Genomic DNA, 13,123 nt, shown 5'->3' with positions numbered 1-13,123 from the left:
TTCATGCTTTTGGTTTCAACATCATGGAATATACCAGACGAAGACACTAACTTTGAACTCCAGAAAGAGGCCATGAACCGTACGAGCATGAAGAATGAGTTACCAATCTTAGCCCCGATCATACTGACACTTCTAATAATCACACCACCTTGTAAATTGTCACTGTTGATATCTATTGAAGCTCTGAAGTCAGGGGGTTTTTTAGACCAGGAAGAGAAGGCAATTTTGTTAATACTAGTAATAATAATAATGAAGTTTCTCAAAAATTTCACCAACACAACAAATTATCATTAACACATGGATGAAATTAACTTTTGCTAAAAGTAAACAGACCAAGTTAAGAGCACAAATACAAACTCCAACCCAAAAAGTCTGTAAGGTGACAGACTGCTAAGAATTCCATGAGCTAAACAATAAGCATTTAGAAATGACAGAATATAGCAATGCACTGCAGATTATTCATGAATAGCAGCATAAAGATTTTTAAATTTGATTAATTTCTTATCATAGAACAAGTAGTAGGAATCAGCAGCCTTTAGAGGCTAAGAAGAGGCAAGGATTTCCTTCATTCCTTCTCACAGGTACAACAGAAGAGTCCTGAATGAGGCTCAGGAAGTCCTTCCCCTCCAAAGTCTAATAAATTAACTCACAATGTAGAAAAAGAAAGTCGAAACAATGCCCTTCACAGCTTTTAAATAAGTAACAACCTCAAAAACAGTTTTTACATAATGGTGACAGGGAGCAAACAGCAGGACCGAACACTACATCAGACACTATTTCCCTTTCATATTAACAACCACACTTGAAAAATACTTATATATATGGGACACTCCTAAAATTTATTATTGTTAGTCACAGTGAAATTGAACTGTAAAAAAGCCTTAACCAAGCTGTATCCCCTTTACAAGAATTCAGTGGACTGTAACTCTTCACCCCTCAGAAGTGACAACCCCAGTTCTTTTCCTGTCTCGCTCCTCCTGACAGGTCCCCTGGGAGCAGGGCACAGCTCACAAAAGCAGCTAAAGGAAAACAAGGAGTAATCACTAATCTTGCCTGTGAATAAATATATTTACTCTCTTGTTAATGGCATAATGGCACGAAACACGAAAGGACTTGTCTGATAAGCAAAATGAGGCTCTGAAAATAATCACTGGCTTGGTGAAGCTGGATGTTGCTGAGAAAGTGAGTAGTTTAAATGTAGAAGGGGATTATGCCTCATTTTGAAAGGTAAGCCTGTGTTTGATATGTGGAAGAAATGGTGACATAATGAAGTAGGATTGCAAAGACAGCATGACAGATCAGGAAGACTTATTTGGGAATAAAATGAAAACAAAACATCTGAAATAAGTTAAAAACATATGTTTGTCTGCCATCTCAAAGCACTTGATATAATTCTTGATTCTTTTCCTATTTTAAAAAAAACTGTATTTGATGTTTAGCATTCAGTGGAACCTTTTCCTTTAAAAAACTTGTGAATAATAAAGCTTTTTTATTATTTTACAAAACAAATAAAACAAAGTCTCGGTTTAATAACTGAACATCACTTTTGATGGAAACAAAGGGCAGAAAAGCCTTCTGAATAAAACAACTCTAATTAGTAATGTATCAGAATAACCTCATCTGAAGATACTCAAAACTTTAATAAACGCCACTAATGACTTTTCCCAGATTAATGTCTCTTTAGTTTGCTTTATTCTTATCTGTTATAGGATACTGGTTCAGTTTGCATTATATTCCTCTTATAGAAAAACAGTCAGGCAACATCTGAACTTCTGACAATGCTTCAATGTGCGAAAGTTCTATGAGGATCTCTGCATGTTCAGTGTCAAAGTTGCTAACACTCCATGCAACATACTCCTTACCTGTCCCCATGAATCAGGCACCTCATTTGAGAGTGAGTTTTTTTGCTATGAAAGTACAATTAAGAAATTTTCTCTTCCAACAATTTCTGTGTATATTCAGAACCATTGCTTCTGAATGTAAGAATGAATGTGGCTTTAATGACTCTACTTAAACATTTTACTAGGACCTGCAGACTTGGTATTTTCAGAGCTTGAGACGAGCTAGCTCTTCTCAAGGGAAACTTTTCACAGTTTTTATTCTTCCCAAAAGAACCTTGTGTAAACAATCTTCCTTTCCCATAACGACAGGGGTTGTTTGCTACTTCTGTTACTTACCCAATGGGAGAGGTGTCAGCACTATGGACCAATAACGTGCCTTACAGCACAGCATGTTATAAAAAGGCTGAATGAGTTGTAAATAAAGCTTCTGATTTCTACTGCCTTCTGAATGGAGTCAAACATCTTTATTTCGTGTCTTATCGTGACAGACCTCTACTTTAACCATTTAACCTTATTTACCTAAAAATTAAGTAAATATCCAAGAATGGTATGGTACCTGGAATTGTTCAAGACTGAGCTGAGCAGAATTTGGTGGGGCTGGCTGGTCAAGAGCTTACTGAGCATAAACTGCAGCAAGGAGAAAAGGCACTGCAGAACCAAGGTGTGGTGCCAAGATGCCCCAGCAAAAACCAAAATGCATTGGATAACTGGACTTTGACTCTTAAATTTTTTATTAAGACTGAGGTTCTACATAAATTATTCAGTGTTATTAGTGCAGGGCCAGTATCTTCCAAAATTCAACTACCAGTTTAAAGGTAGACTTTCTACATCTGATTTCTGCAAGTTTACAATTCCAAAGGTAATATGCAAAAACCTCTACAAATCACACAAAGCAAGAATTTAACAGTAGAGGTCACTTGAACAAGTCAATTAGGAAAAACTGAGATAATGTTCCAAAACACTGACCAGCTAGAACTAACCAAAGCATATTTCTGTATAACTCCATTAGCACAGGTGATTTTTGAGTGACAGTATCTCCTGATGTGATTTGGGCTTTAATTTCAAGGTACCACTCTAGCAAACATGACCTCATCTGCTGCCTGAATTCAACACACTCCCCTCACCTGAGAGAAAAGCACAGCCTAGGCTGGCTGGCTTACCCAGAGGTTTGGGGCAAAGCCACCCACAGCTCCCAGCACTCCCCTGTGCCCCTTGGATGCTATTCCACACTGAAGCTGTTCTCACACACCACCTCTTGTTTTCAGGCCAACCTGAAAAGCAAGACTCTGAACGTTCTCTATACTGGAATAACAAAGGGAGAGCTTCCTTTCCCTCTGTGTTTCCATGACTTTAACAGCTCTAGTGAGATTTATCTTTGCAATCCAGCAGAAGCAATGTGTTTGGGAGGTAAAATAGTGACTGATGTAATTGTAGCCCTTCCTGCTAGGCGTGAGTCACCAATGAGGCATCCAATCTGGATTTGCTGGCATAGCAATTACTGGTTTTTTTCTGAGTGTGTTTGATAGCTACCAGTTTTCTTGGTTTAGATAGAACATGTATCTGCCAGGGAAGATTGGAGTTTCCCTTGGAATGTAAGCCTCCCTCCTCCCCTTTTCCAAATCATTATAAATTTGCAATTAAAAGGCTGTCAGGCAAAGATTCTGGGAATAGGTACAGCAGTTCTTTACTAGGGATGTAAAAAATACAAATGTTGTAGTACAGAAGAATAAGCAAACAAACAAGAAATCCTAGAAAACTCTGAAAGAGTCAGAAATACAACCTGACACCCTGTTGGTCAGGGTGTTGGGAACAGCCCAAAAAGTAAACCCTCCTGGAGTGGCAGATGTGGTCCTGTTGGAAGCAGCGATGATCCTGTGGAGCCAAGGGTCCAGAGATGGGTCCAGTCTTCCTTTAGGAGTCCTGTGGGAACACTGGATCTCTGGTGACACTTGTGGCTCCTTTTTGTCTAGGTGAAGATGGTTTGGCTCCTCCTCCCTCGGTAGAGCATCTTACCATAGGATGATGTGATGTGTCGTGTCTTTGGTGAGCTTTAATGGCCCATTAACAGAAGATATCCATTAAGAGAAGATATCCCCATGAGGGTAGTGGAAGAATGAAGCAGTGTTTCTTCTCTCCACTGAGCAGAGAGAAGAAACACTGCCCCACCCGGTTTTTAACAGCTGGCTTGTTATCAGAGAAGGCGTTACTCCTCCTCTCTGGAGTTACAACAGATAAAGAAAAATCTCCCCAACCGGGTTTCAACAGATGGAATAGAATAAACTTTTTTTTTTTTTTTTTTTTTTTTTTTGTTACAAACCCCAAGACACCAGTGAATACAGTATCACTGGGAATCAGAATTTCTGCTTACACCTCATGCTCCAGGCCAAATACAGTCAGATATTTGCTGTCCTCTAAGTCGTTTCCTCATAGTAAAATCTGGTGAAAATACAAACCATAAAACCGAAGAGAATCTATGAAGTCAGTCTTTAATATGATAAAAAACCATTTTCTTTGGAAAAAAACATTTTACAGAAATTCTCACTTGAATAAACCTTACGAGATACACTGAGGGTCCGGTATAATTCCGTTGTAGCTTTTCTCTCAAATTTAAAAACGATGAAATTTATGTTCTAGGATATATTTTCGTCTTGTTTCTGCAGAGTGATTTCTACTATCACAAACTGCATCAAGAGAATATGAACTGTTATGCCGCCATCATATTATTATGAAATTTAAGGGGAACCTATTCATTAAACAGATTATGTATGGGAGCAAATAAAAAGACATGTCATTCTTTTGGTATTCCTATTCCTTATCCTATTCCTCTTGTTCAACTCCTGTAACCTTTTCAGTGTTAAGCTTTTACCAGTCAGCTCTCTACATGGATTATCAAAATTTCAAAAGATCAACCTTACTATAGAGAAAGAGGCTTTCTATAAAGTTGCAAAAATATGCAGCTTAGCAAATAATTACATACAAAAATTGTTAACACATTATTTAAGGACAAGGTATTCCTTTAGACTTCAAAACATTTACTCATAACCCTCTACACACATATAGCAAGTCAAAGTACTTTTATGTCTGGAAATCACATTCACAACTGCACACAAAGAAGACTCAAACTTTTTTTTTTTTTTGCCATGAAACCAATGGGTAGTTCAGACCACACATTCACTCAGGGCCATATTCAGAGCTTCCAGACCTGTGCTGTCAGATTCACAATGAAGATACCATCTCCTCCTCCCTTTCTTGGTATTTCTGTTGCAGAGGCTTCTCCATTACACAGTTTCTCCATTCCCACCCTACTCCTGGATACTGTTGTACCACATGTGAGATCACCATACAGCCAAAGATTTTTATTAAATAATTACTTTTATTCTGGTTTAATGGATGAGACATATTCACTGTTGAAGACACTGCATTCATAACATACATTATCGGATAAGCTGAGGTTGTGACATGATGCCTAAGTTTTGAAGAACAGTGTTGTGGTGGTTTAGCATGGATTGTGATTGACAGCTTGGCTGATGAATGGGAGTGTTTCTATGCCTCTGGAAACACAGTCTTAAATCACAGGTTTTCAGGTGACTTTGCCCTTTCCTTTTCCTGTCATCGAGAAGGTAACATCATCTCGTGGGTTGGGCTGGTCCCCCCGGGGCGAGGCCTGCCGTGCCTCAGCAGGGGGCTCTGCCCGTGGGACAGTGGGTGAGGCTGGCTGTGTCCCCTCTGTCCCCTCCCGGCTCCTCCGGTGGGGAGAGGAGGAGTGCAGACCAGCAGTCTGGCCCTGTGCCAGGACCACAGTGGCCGTGCTCTGGGCCTTGGCTGCCAGAGCCTCTGGGCCGAAGGAGAGGAGACTTTTAAGAACTTTTCTCTGGAGTTCCAGGGAGCTGATCCAAGTTTGAGTGGCTTTAGATCTGACCAGGGGTGGAGGAGATTTCGTCCATCAGCATTCCTGAGCCTGCACTCTCTCTCTCTCCCCCTTCCTCCCATCATCATCTGTGGCCTTGAGTCCGCTGAAGAAGGAAAAAACTCTGGGCAAAGACTTTAACCCTTTTCCCTCCTCCATGGAAGACGAGACAAAGAGGTTTGAAATGCAGAGAGAGAGAGCATTGAGAAAAAGTCAGTGAAAGAACTGAGAAAGACTATTGGAAGATGGGATGGAGGAAGTGGACATTTCTGACCAGACTTCTCTGGATGTGAATTATGGGGAAATGGACTGTTTTTGTAATATCCTAATGCTGCTTGGGGGAATGCAAGCTCTAGCCAAAGGGTTGTGTGTATTGATATACATGGGTTTTAATTAAGAATTTTGATTAGAATATGTCCCCGTCTCCTGGGAAAGAATAAGGAGGTTTCTATTTCTTTTGAGATAGAAGTGAATTTAGAGATGGAAGAGAATCCCTGTTTTGTACTAGAAAAGCATTCTTAAAACAATACCCCAAACATGTGGAAGCCCATGAACAGTGTGGAAAACTGTTCTGTGGGTGAGACTGCACAGAAGCTGCAAAAATTCCGGGTGGTTGTAGACTCTGTGAAAGCCACTAGATTTTTTTTTTTCTTGTAATGTGTTCTCCATAACCCTAGAGAGGCTCCTCTCCCAAGGTGATGTAGGATTGTGTTTAAATGGTGGCAACTGACTGAAAATCATAGTTTTCTCTCTGTGGTGTGTGGGAAAGTGAACAGTTGGGAGGGGAGGGGGGGGAGGTGTTTAAATGTCTCACTAAGTCTCTTTTTTTTTTCTTTCCTCTCTTTTTCTTTAGTGTATATTAATAAAATCCATCTGTTTTTACTTTTAAGTTATGCCTGTTTTGCCTTTTTCTCCCAAAGTCCTATCTCCCAGCTGATAAACAAAATTTGGCGAATGTCAAACCACGACATAAATGGTGCGTTGGCCGGGAAACCAAATTGAAACTACAAGTGTGTTTAAGGTTGCAAAGCTCTGGCTGTGGTCTGCAGTTCAGGTCCACCTAACTTTCAAAGCTTACATTATAAAGCTTGCATGACTGCATGATTTTTCTGCTTTTGTCCTTTCGAAATAAAAATTATCCTGCAGACTGTCTGTAACAGAGAACACAGCCAGTAAAGGAGGGAATGCTCAGTTACAGTGTCTGTGGAGAGCATACAATTTCTCTGTCCCTTACATGATTTTTTCCAAAGAGCAATCCCATTCAGCTTCTCCTTGGAGTGCTCTCATGGCACTACTTCCAGACTCAGTGGCTCTCAGGAAGGCTTGCTGCTGTTCTGCCCTCACTGTGATGATTCAAAACAGTGCATATCTTTCCTCTGCCTTGCTGTTCCTCCAAGCATATCACCTATGAGCTCACCCACCACCAGAAGCTGCATTCATGTGGCAGTCAGCATGTTACTTCACACTTCTTACTACACAGTCCTCACCTTTTAATTAAACTCCTTTCTCTGCTTGCCTTGCCCAAAGAAGTATTTTGTAAGACACAGGTGTTTATCTTAGGGAGCAATGCATGCAGATTCCCATTTGCACAAGTATTTTTTTGTCAAACACTTCTTTCTTGAACTGGCTTTCCTAACTATTAAATACTAATCCTATTTAATACACACAAAAAATAGGCTGAAGTGGAAATTCTGCATTTTTCCAAGACAGAACTTCTTAATAAATTTTGTTTTTATCTTTCACTGCTTGCTTCTTGTGAGGACAACCTAGTGAATTCCTTCTCTAAACTCCTACAGCTTGGTGGTTTGATTATTTAAGGAATCCATTATAAAGTGGATGATTAAACATCCTTCTTCCAATCACTTCTCCATCTGCTGTTTCAGTCTTGGTGACAAGTGTCCTAAATATTGATCTCTGTTCCAACACTAAGGAATTCCCCCCTCCGAGCTTTTGTTGCATGTTCTCCAGGCCAATCCAGCTATATACATTCCACCAGCCTTACTCTCCATTAGAGCTGCTTTGGGGAGTGTTTTGGGTCTAAATCTGCACATTCTTAAAAATGTTTCATCAAGTGCTAGACATTTTCAACAGCTCATTGGGGCATTTGAATTCAAGATGGAATCATTAAGTATTCATCTGACAACTCTTCTGGCAGCAAAAAGCAATGGCTTAAATTACCTATGGGTAACCTCTGAAAACTGTAATGATTCTGGCACTTTGCCTAGAGACTTCAGAAACTAAATATCTCCATCTGGACACCATTCATGAGAAATCCTTTCCCAAATCCCCATGTATCCTACAAGAGCCAAATCCAGTATTTTAAAACAGAACTCTGGGGACAGACTGTAGGAATAAGCACAAGACAATAAATTTAGAATCACAGATCTGACCCAGAGTTCTAGACAAAGACAATAAGGTCACTCTGACTTAAATCAACATAGCACCACAGCTTTGATAGCTGAGCATCTAAAGAGAAACCTTTGACTGGAACAGAAACAGCCGTGCAAATACTGTACCTTCAGACTCTGAGATGCTGTCAGCTGTTACCTAAGATGTTCTGAAAATGTTTTCTCATTTTTTATGACATAAGGGAAAAAAAACCCACAGTAATTACACACCACATTAATCCTTTAAACTCACATTTTTTGTAATATATTATTCTTCCTATAATGACAGTCAGAGGAGCCCCCATGGCCCTTCACAGGACACTGCTGTCTATTATGACTGGTCATCTTATTTACTAATTACTCCTCTATTCAAATGAGGGCAATATTCAAATACGTTCCTTATTAATTCTATTTAAAAGTTCCCCTTTGCCCTTGAAGAACAGGTTAGATTTAGCTGTTAATTGGTTTCCATGCCCTCATGAGACTTAAAAACAGGGCCATAGATCAGCAAGATATGTTCCTAACTCTTGCAAAACGGCTCAGCTGATTCGACAATTGCTTTGATTTTTATAGCACCCAAGAAACCAGTCTTTGTCAAATTACACACTCAATTTCTTCTCTCACAAAGATATATTTATAAGCTCAACAAATGCTTAATTAAAGTACTAGTGATAAAGTTTACAGCTGAGATCTATTTTATAATAAAACACAGTTGGCACACACCTTCTAGTAAAACCTATCTCCTTACTTGGAAAAACAGTACTGAAGCTTTTTTTTCTCTTGTTAAGAATAAATATCCTGAAAAATCAGGTCATTAATTTTGGTGAGCAGACCAGTTTTACAGATAAATGCAAACTTCATGGCTGAATGGGAAAAAAGGAACAATGTAATGAGCCTTTTTTATTCTCCCCCTAGAAAGGCGCTATTCAGCAGTTGGGAGCATACTACAACCCTGCCCTGACCTTGGTACAGATTTCCTGGCTCTGTTCTCCCCTGCACAGCAAAAACCCAGACCTGAAGCAGCAATCTTCCAGCAGTTGTCTCTGTATGGCTATTTGCAGAGAATGCAGCAAAGTTAGGTCACACAGAACTCATCTCATCTCTGCTGCGTTTTTTAGGTCACACTGATTCGATTTCAGCCTTACAAAAAGTCTTTTTTCCCTATTTCCATTTGATACAATTTTATTTTCTTTGTCTAGTCCTTTTTACTTGAAGTCCTACTTCCAGCATACTAAAACAGGGACAGAAGTTTGCTAACTTCACGTAAACAACAGCATTTGATACGGCAACATGGACTGGCATCTTCAAAAACAAACAAAACACAGTTTTATGCCAAAGACTCTGAATGCATCAAAAGTATTTTGAGTTCTAGAGTCTGATATCCTTTCATTAGAAATTCAGAAAAAAACCAAATGCTAAACATCTTTCTAATACAGGAAGCTTAAACTTCCTGTTTGCAGTGCATGCAAACCATTGTACTTTTAAATTCCTCTTTACCTTTTTCCTTTAATGAAGAAAACAGATTGTTTGTTTGTGGTTTTGGGGTTTTTTTTGTTGTTTTTTGTTTGTTTGTTTAAGCATGTCACAAATAGAAGCATGTAAGGACTAACATAGAGGCATTATTACTAACTTAGCAAAATCCCGACTTTCCCGAGTCAGAGTTTACATATACCTATTCAAATCAAAAATCAAATAGTGGTTCTTGGTGTTTGGACAGATTAAACAAAAAAAATTACAATTCTACTACTAACTACATTAGGATTACAGAAGCAACAACAATACATTCAAAAGTTTTCAAAGATTTCTTAAACTTCTTCCTGTTCTGAAAACTTTAAGTCTTTGGATTGCACCTCATGATTCTTACCCAGAATTACAAAGTCCAAAACAGAAGAAACCCTTATGGCAGAAATTATCCAAACCAATTCTTTACTAGAAAGAAACAAACAAATCTTCCAAGAGACATAACATGTAAGTTGTTCTATTAAAAAAATGTGAAGTTAGATTTAACCTAACAAAAGACTAAATATCATACAACAGTTCAGTCTCTGGAAACGAATATTAGTACTTGGCAATACTGACAAACTTCTAAGAATCAGAAGCTAAAATATTTCCTGTGAGATGTCTGGTTCTAATCTTAAGTACTTCCAAAAGCCCTAGAGATGGGGAGATTTCTCTTTTAGAAAAGACCATTCCAGTGATGGATCAACAGGTAGAAGAAACAACACGCTCTTTTTGTACTGCCTAGGGCAGGCAGGAGACAGCACCCAGTGGGATTATTTTACATGTAAAAGGCAACATAAACATTAAAATACACTCTCCTAAAATTCACTTCCCCACTCCCACCTCTAAGAGATGGGTTACCTGGTTAAGTTCTGTTGCCTTTGACAGGCGAAGATGGCCTATCACAAGGATCAATTATTACCTGAGGATTATTCCCCCAAACCCAGAAGACAAGAGGCTAAATAGCCTCTGTGCTATAAAATAAACATTATACATGTGCATCCCATATGCCAATAAGATACAAGCAACATAGTCCCATGATGCTCTTAGGTTTAAAGTCAAAGTAAGATTTAGCATAGGCAAATAAACCTATTTATCATCTTCATTAACAATTTTCTCTTATTCTTGCCTCAAAAAATACACCTTATTCTTCATTAGATAGTAGAGACAAAATTCTTGCGGATCTGCAGAGTGGTACAAGAGAAACTTAAGTTGGGAAAAATTGGTAGATCAGTTTGTTAAAATAAAAGCTCAAGCTACTTTACCCATTTTCACAGCTTCCTGAAACATTCCTTGCATTTTCATCCTGCAATTGTTTTGTGAGAGTCTCTCCTCTGTTAGGCATGCTGACAATCCCTGCAAAGCTGGTTACAAATATGCTAAAGAACTGTGTGGATCAGGCATAAACGAGCTACTTGGCGGACCAAAGAAATGAACAGTAACCGCCTATTTGTTAGAAAAAGCAACACGTAACACAAGAGGAGGAGACTATTGCTACAAAAGCTATTTATTTCTGATTTTAACATGCTTGAAATGTCGCAGTGCCTGTGAGCTGCTTACCGTTAAACTTTCCTTTTCATTCACTTTTCTTTAATTATCCATGAGAAGAATTTTAATGAGTTTACAGTGCTTTAAGATGCAAATCTTCTCTTTCGACAAGATTTCCACAAACTCGTTAACACAAGTAGAAGCAATTCTAATTTTACCCAGTCTAGTTTCAAAAAGAACATTCAATGAAGCTCTTTTCTTAAAGAAAACAGAGATTAATTACATTAGGAAATTTCTTCAAGTCAATTCTACATATGAAACCAGTACTGCAACAGCCAAGCCTCTCCTCCAGCACCATAACTACAGCAGCACTTCCTGCTCCTCACCAGAGCAGGCCTATGGCATAATATGGAAGTTTCTACACATGACCAGACAAATTACGTCCCAGGATGTAAGAGAGTCCAGTTCAGCTATTTAGGCTGCTTCTATACTGGCAAACAAAACAAAATCCAGAGAATGGCTCAAGCCACCCACTGTGAGCACCTTCCCTAGCATGGTTTTTGTCTGTATGAACTGGCATTTCTCAGGGACAACACAGAGGCTGTCCCTGGACATGATGATAATGACTACCCTGTCTGGAGGAGGGAGATGCAAGCCATGCTGTGCCATGGCCTTCAGAGCCAGAGAATATAATCTAAAATATTTTATTTAATGGTACAAAGACAGCCATAGTGATTAGGAGAATCTAAGATAGAAATATTAACTTTATAGAAAGCGTGGATTTCATTCCAGAGTGTCTTGCACCATATTCAAACATAGAATTGTAGACAATGCTATTTCAAATGAAAGAAAAGTTTGAAGTGAGATTCTAAGGGATCTATTCTCAACACCAAAAACTTGATCTGAAAATGGGAGATATTTCAATGGTAAAAATGTGTCATCATCTGCAGCAAAACTCTGTATTTGTCAGGATTGATTTAGGTCCTTCATTTTGGGATAATTCTCCAAACACTTTGTTCCAACACTTCTCTGCAGAAAGCAACAAGTTCTCTTCCTTGCAACCAACTTTCCAGTAACACAATAAAGAAAACTCTGCTGCAAGAAAACTCTTCTTTTTCTTCTTCAGGTCATCCAAAATGTTTTAGATGCTATATGAAGGAATCAAATTAAAGAACTGCTAATTACCTTGCCTGAGCTGCAGCTTGTGTTTTTAGTGGCTGGATAACAGGCTGGTCTCATGGAAGGAAACGACTGCTCACTCTCTAAATCTTGTACTTTCAGTGAATAAACAGAAAACCTCAAATATGCATGTTTTCTGTACACACTGTGCTTATAAAGAATTTTTCTGTTTTGTTTTTCCGATAATTTTCCTTAAACTAGCTAATAGTTAACAATTTATTTTGAAACAATCAAGCATTTTCCAGTGACAAATCACTCCCCCAGTAACAAGGACAGCTTGTTACTGCCAGAAGGGAAGCCAGGGTGTGAAGGAAGGGGAATGTATCAGGAGGAATTGATGGAGAAGAGTTGCTCTTGAACTCTCTATTGTGTGACTGTAACAGAAAACTCACGTGATTGTGATAAACTCTTGTTTCCTGCAACTGTCAGCTACAGTCTTGTCACTTGAACAATGGGCTCATAAATGTCAAGCTATAATAGTTCTACACAGAACTTGCCCCTGTAGTCCCAGTTCTACATAGAACCTGCCTTTGCAATTCTGGTACATTTAAAGGCTGTCTTCAAGCTTCAAGAAGTAAATCCTAACAAATGAGGCCAGCAGAAAAGACCTTCATCTTGAAATGGCTTTTCCATGTTTCACCTTACAAGAGGCTATGATCCTTTTGTTTTTTTTAATGCTGCTATGATCCTTTTTTTAATAACGCCAAGATCTACCTGCATGCAAGTTGCACAAGACTGCACTAGACCCAAATAAAATTTTTGTGGTGGGATGGGCTGTTTTTTGCAGCTATGGGTTAAGATTTCTGGGTGTTGACAGGCTC

General features: G+C 38.8%; 1 protein-coding gene across 1 annotated transcript in view; it reads right to left on the bottom strand.

Moving 5' to 3' along the window:
• The window catches only part of ACSBG1 (acyl-CoA synthetase bubblegum family member 1), a 38,504-nt gene extending 27,472 nt beyond the window's left edge, over nucleotides 1-11,032 (bottom strand). The window contains exon 1 of the mRNA XM_066328784.1: nucleotides 10,901-11,032. Coding sequence (XP_066184881.1) covers nucleotides 10,901-10,980 — 80 coding nt within the window. The 5' untranslated portion in view covers nucleotides 10,981-11,032. The remainder of the gene's footprint in view (nucleotides 1-10,900) is intronic.
• Nucleotides 11,033-13,123: the final 2,091 nt, after the last annotated feature.

Source organism: Sylvia atricapilla, chromosome 13 (genome assembly GCF_009819655.1).
Source record: "Sylvia atricapilla isolate bSylAtr1 chromosome 13, bSylAtr1.pri, whole genome shotgun sequence".
Taxonomy (NCBI): domain Eukaryota; kingdom Metazoa; phylum Chordata; class Aves; order Passeriformes; family Sylviidae; genus Sylvia; species Sylvia atricapilla.
This window is presented reverse-complemented; position numbering and strand designations above follow the sequence as displayed.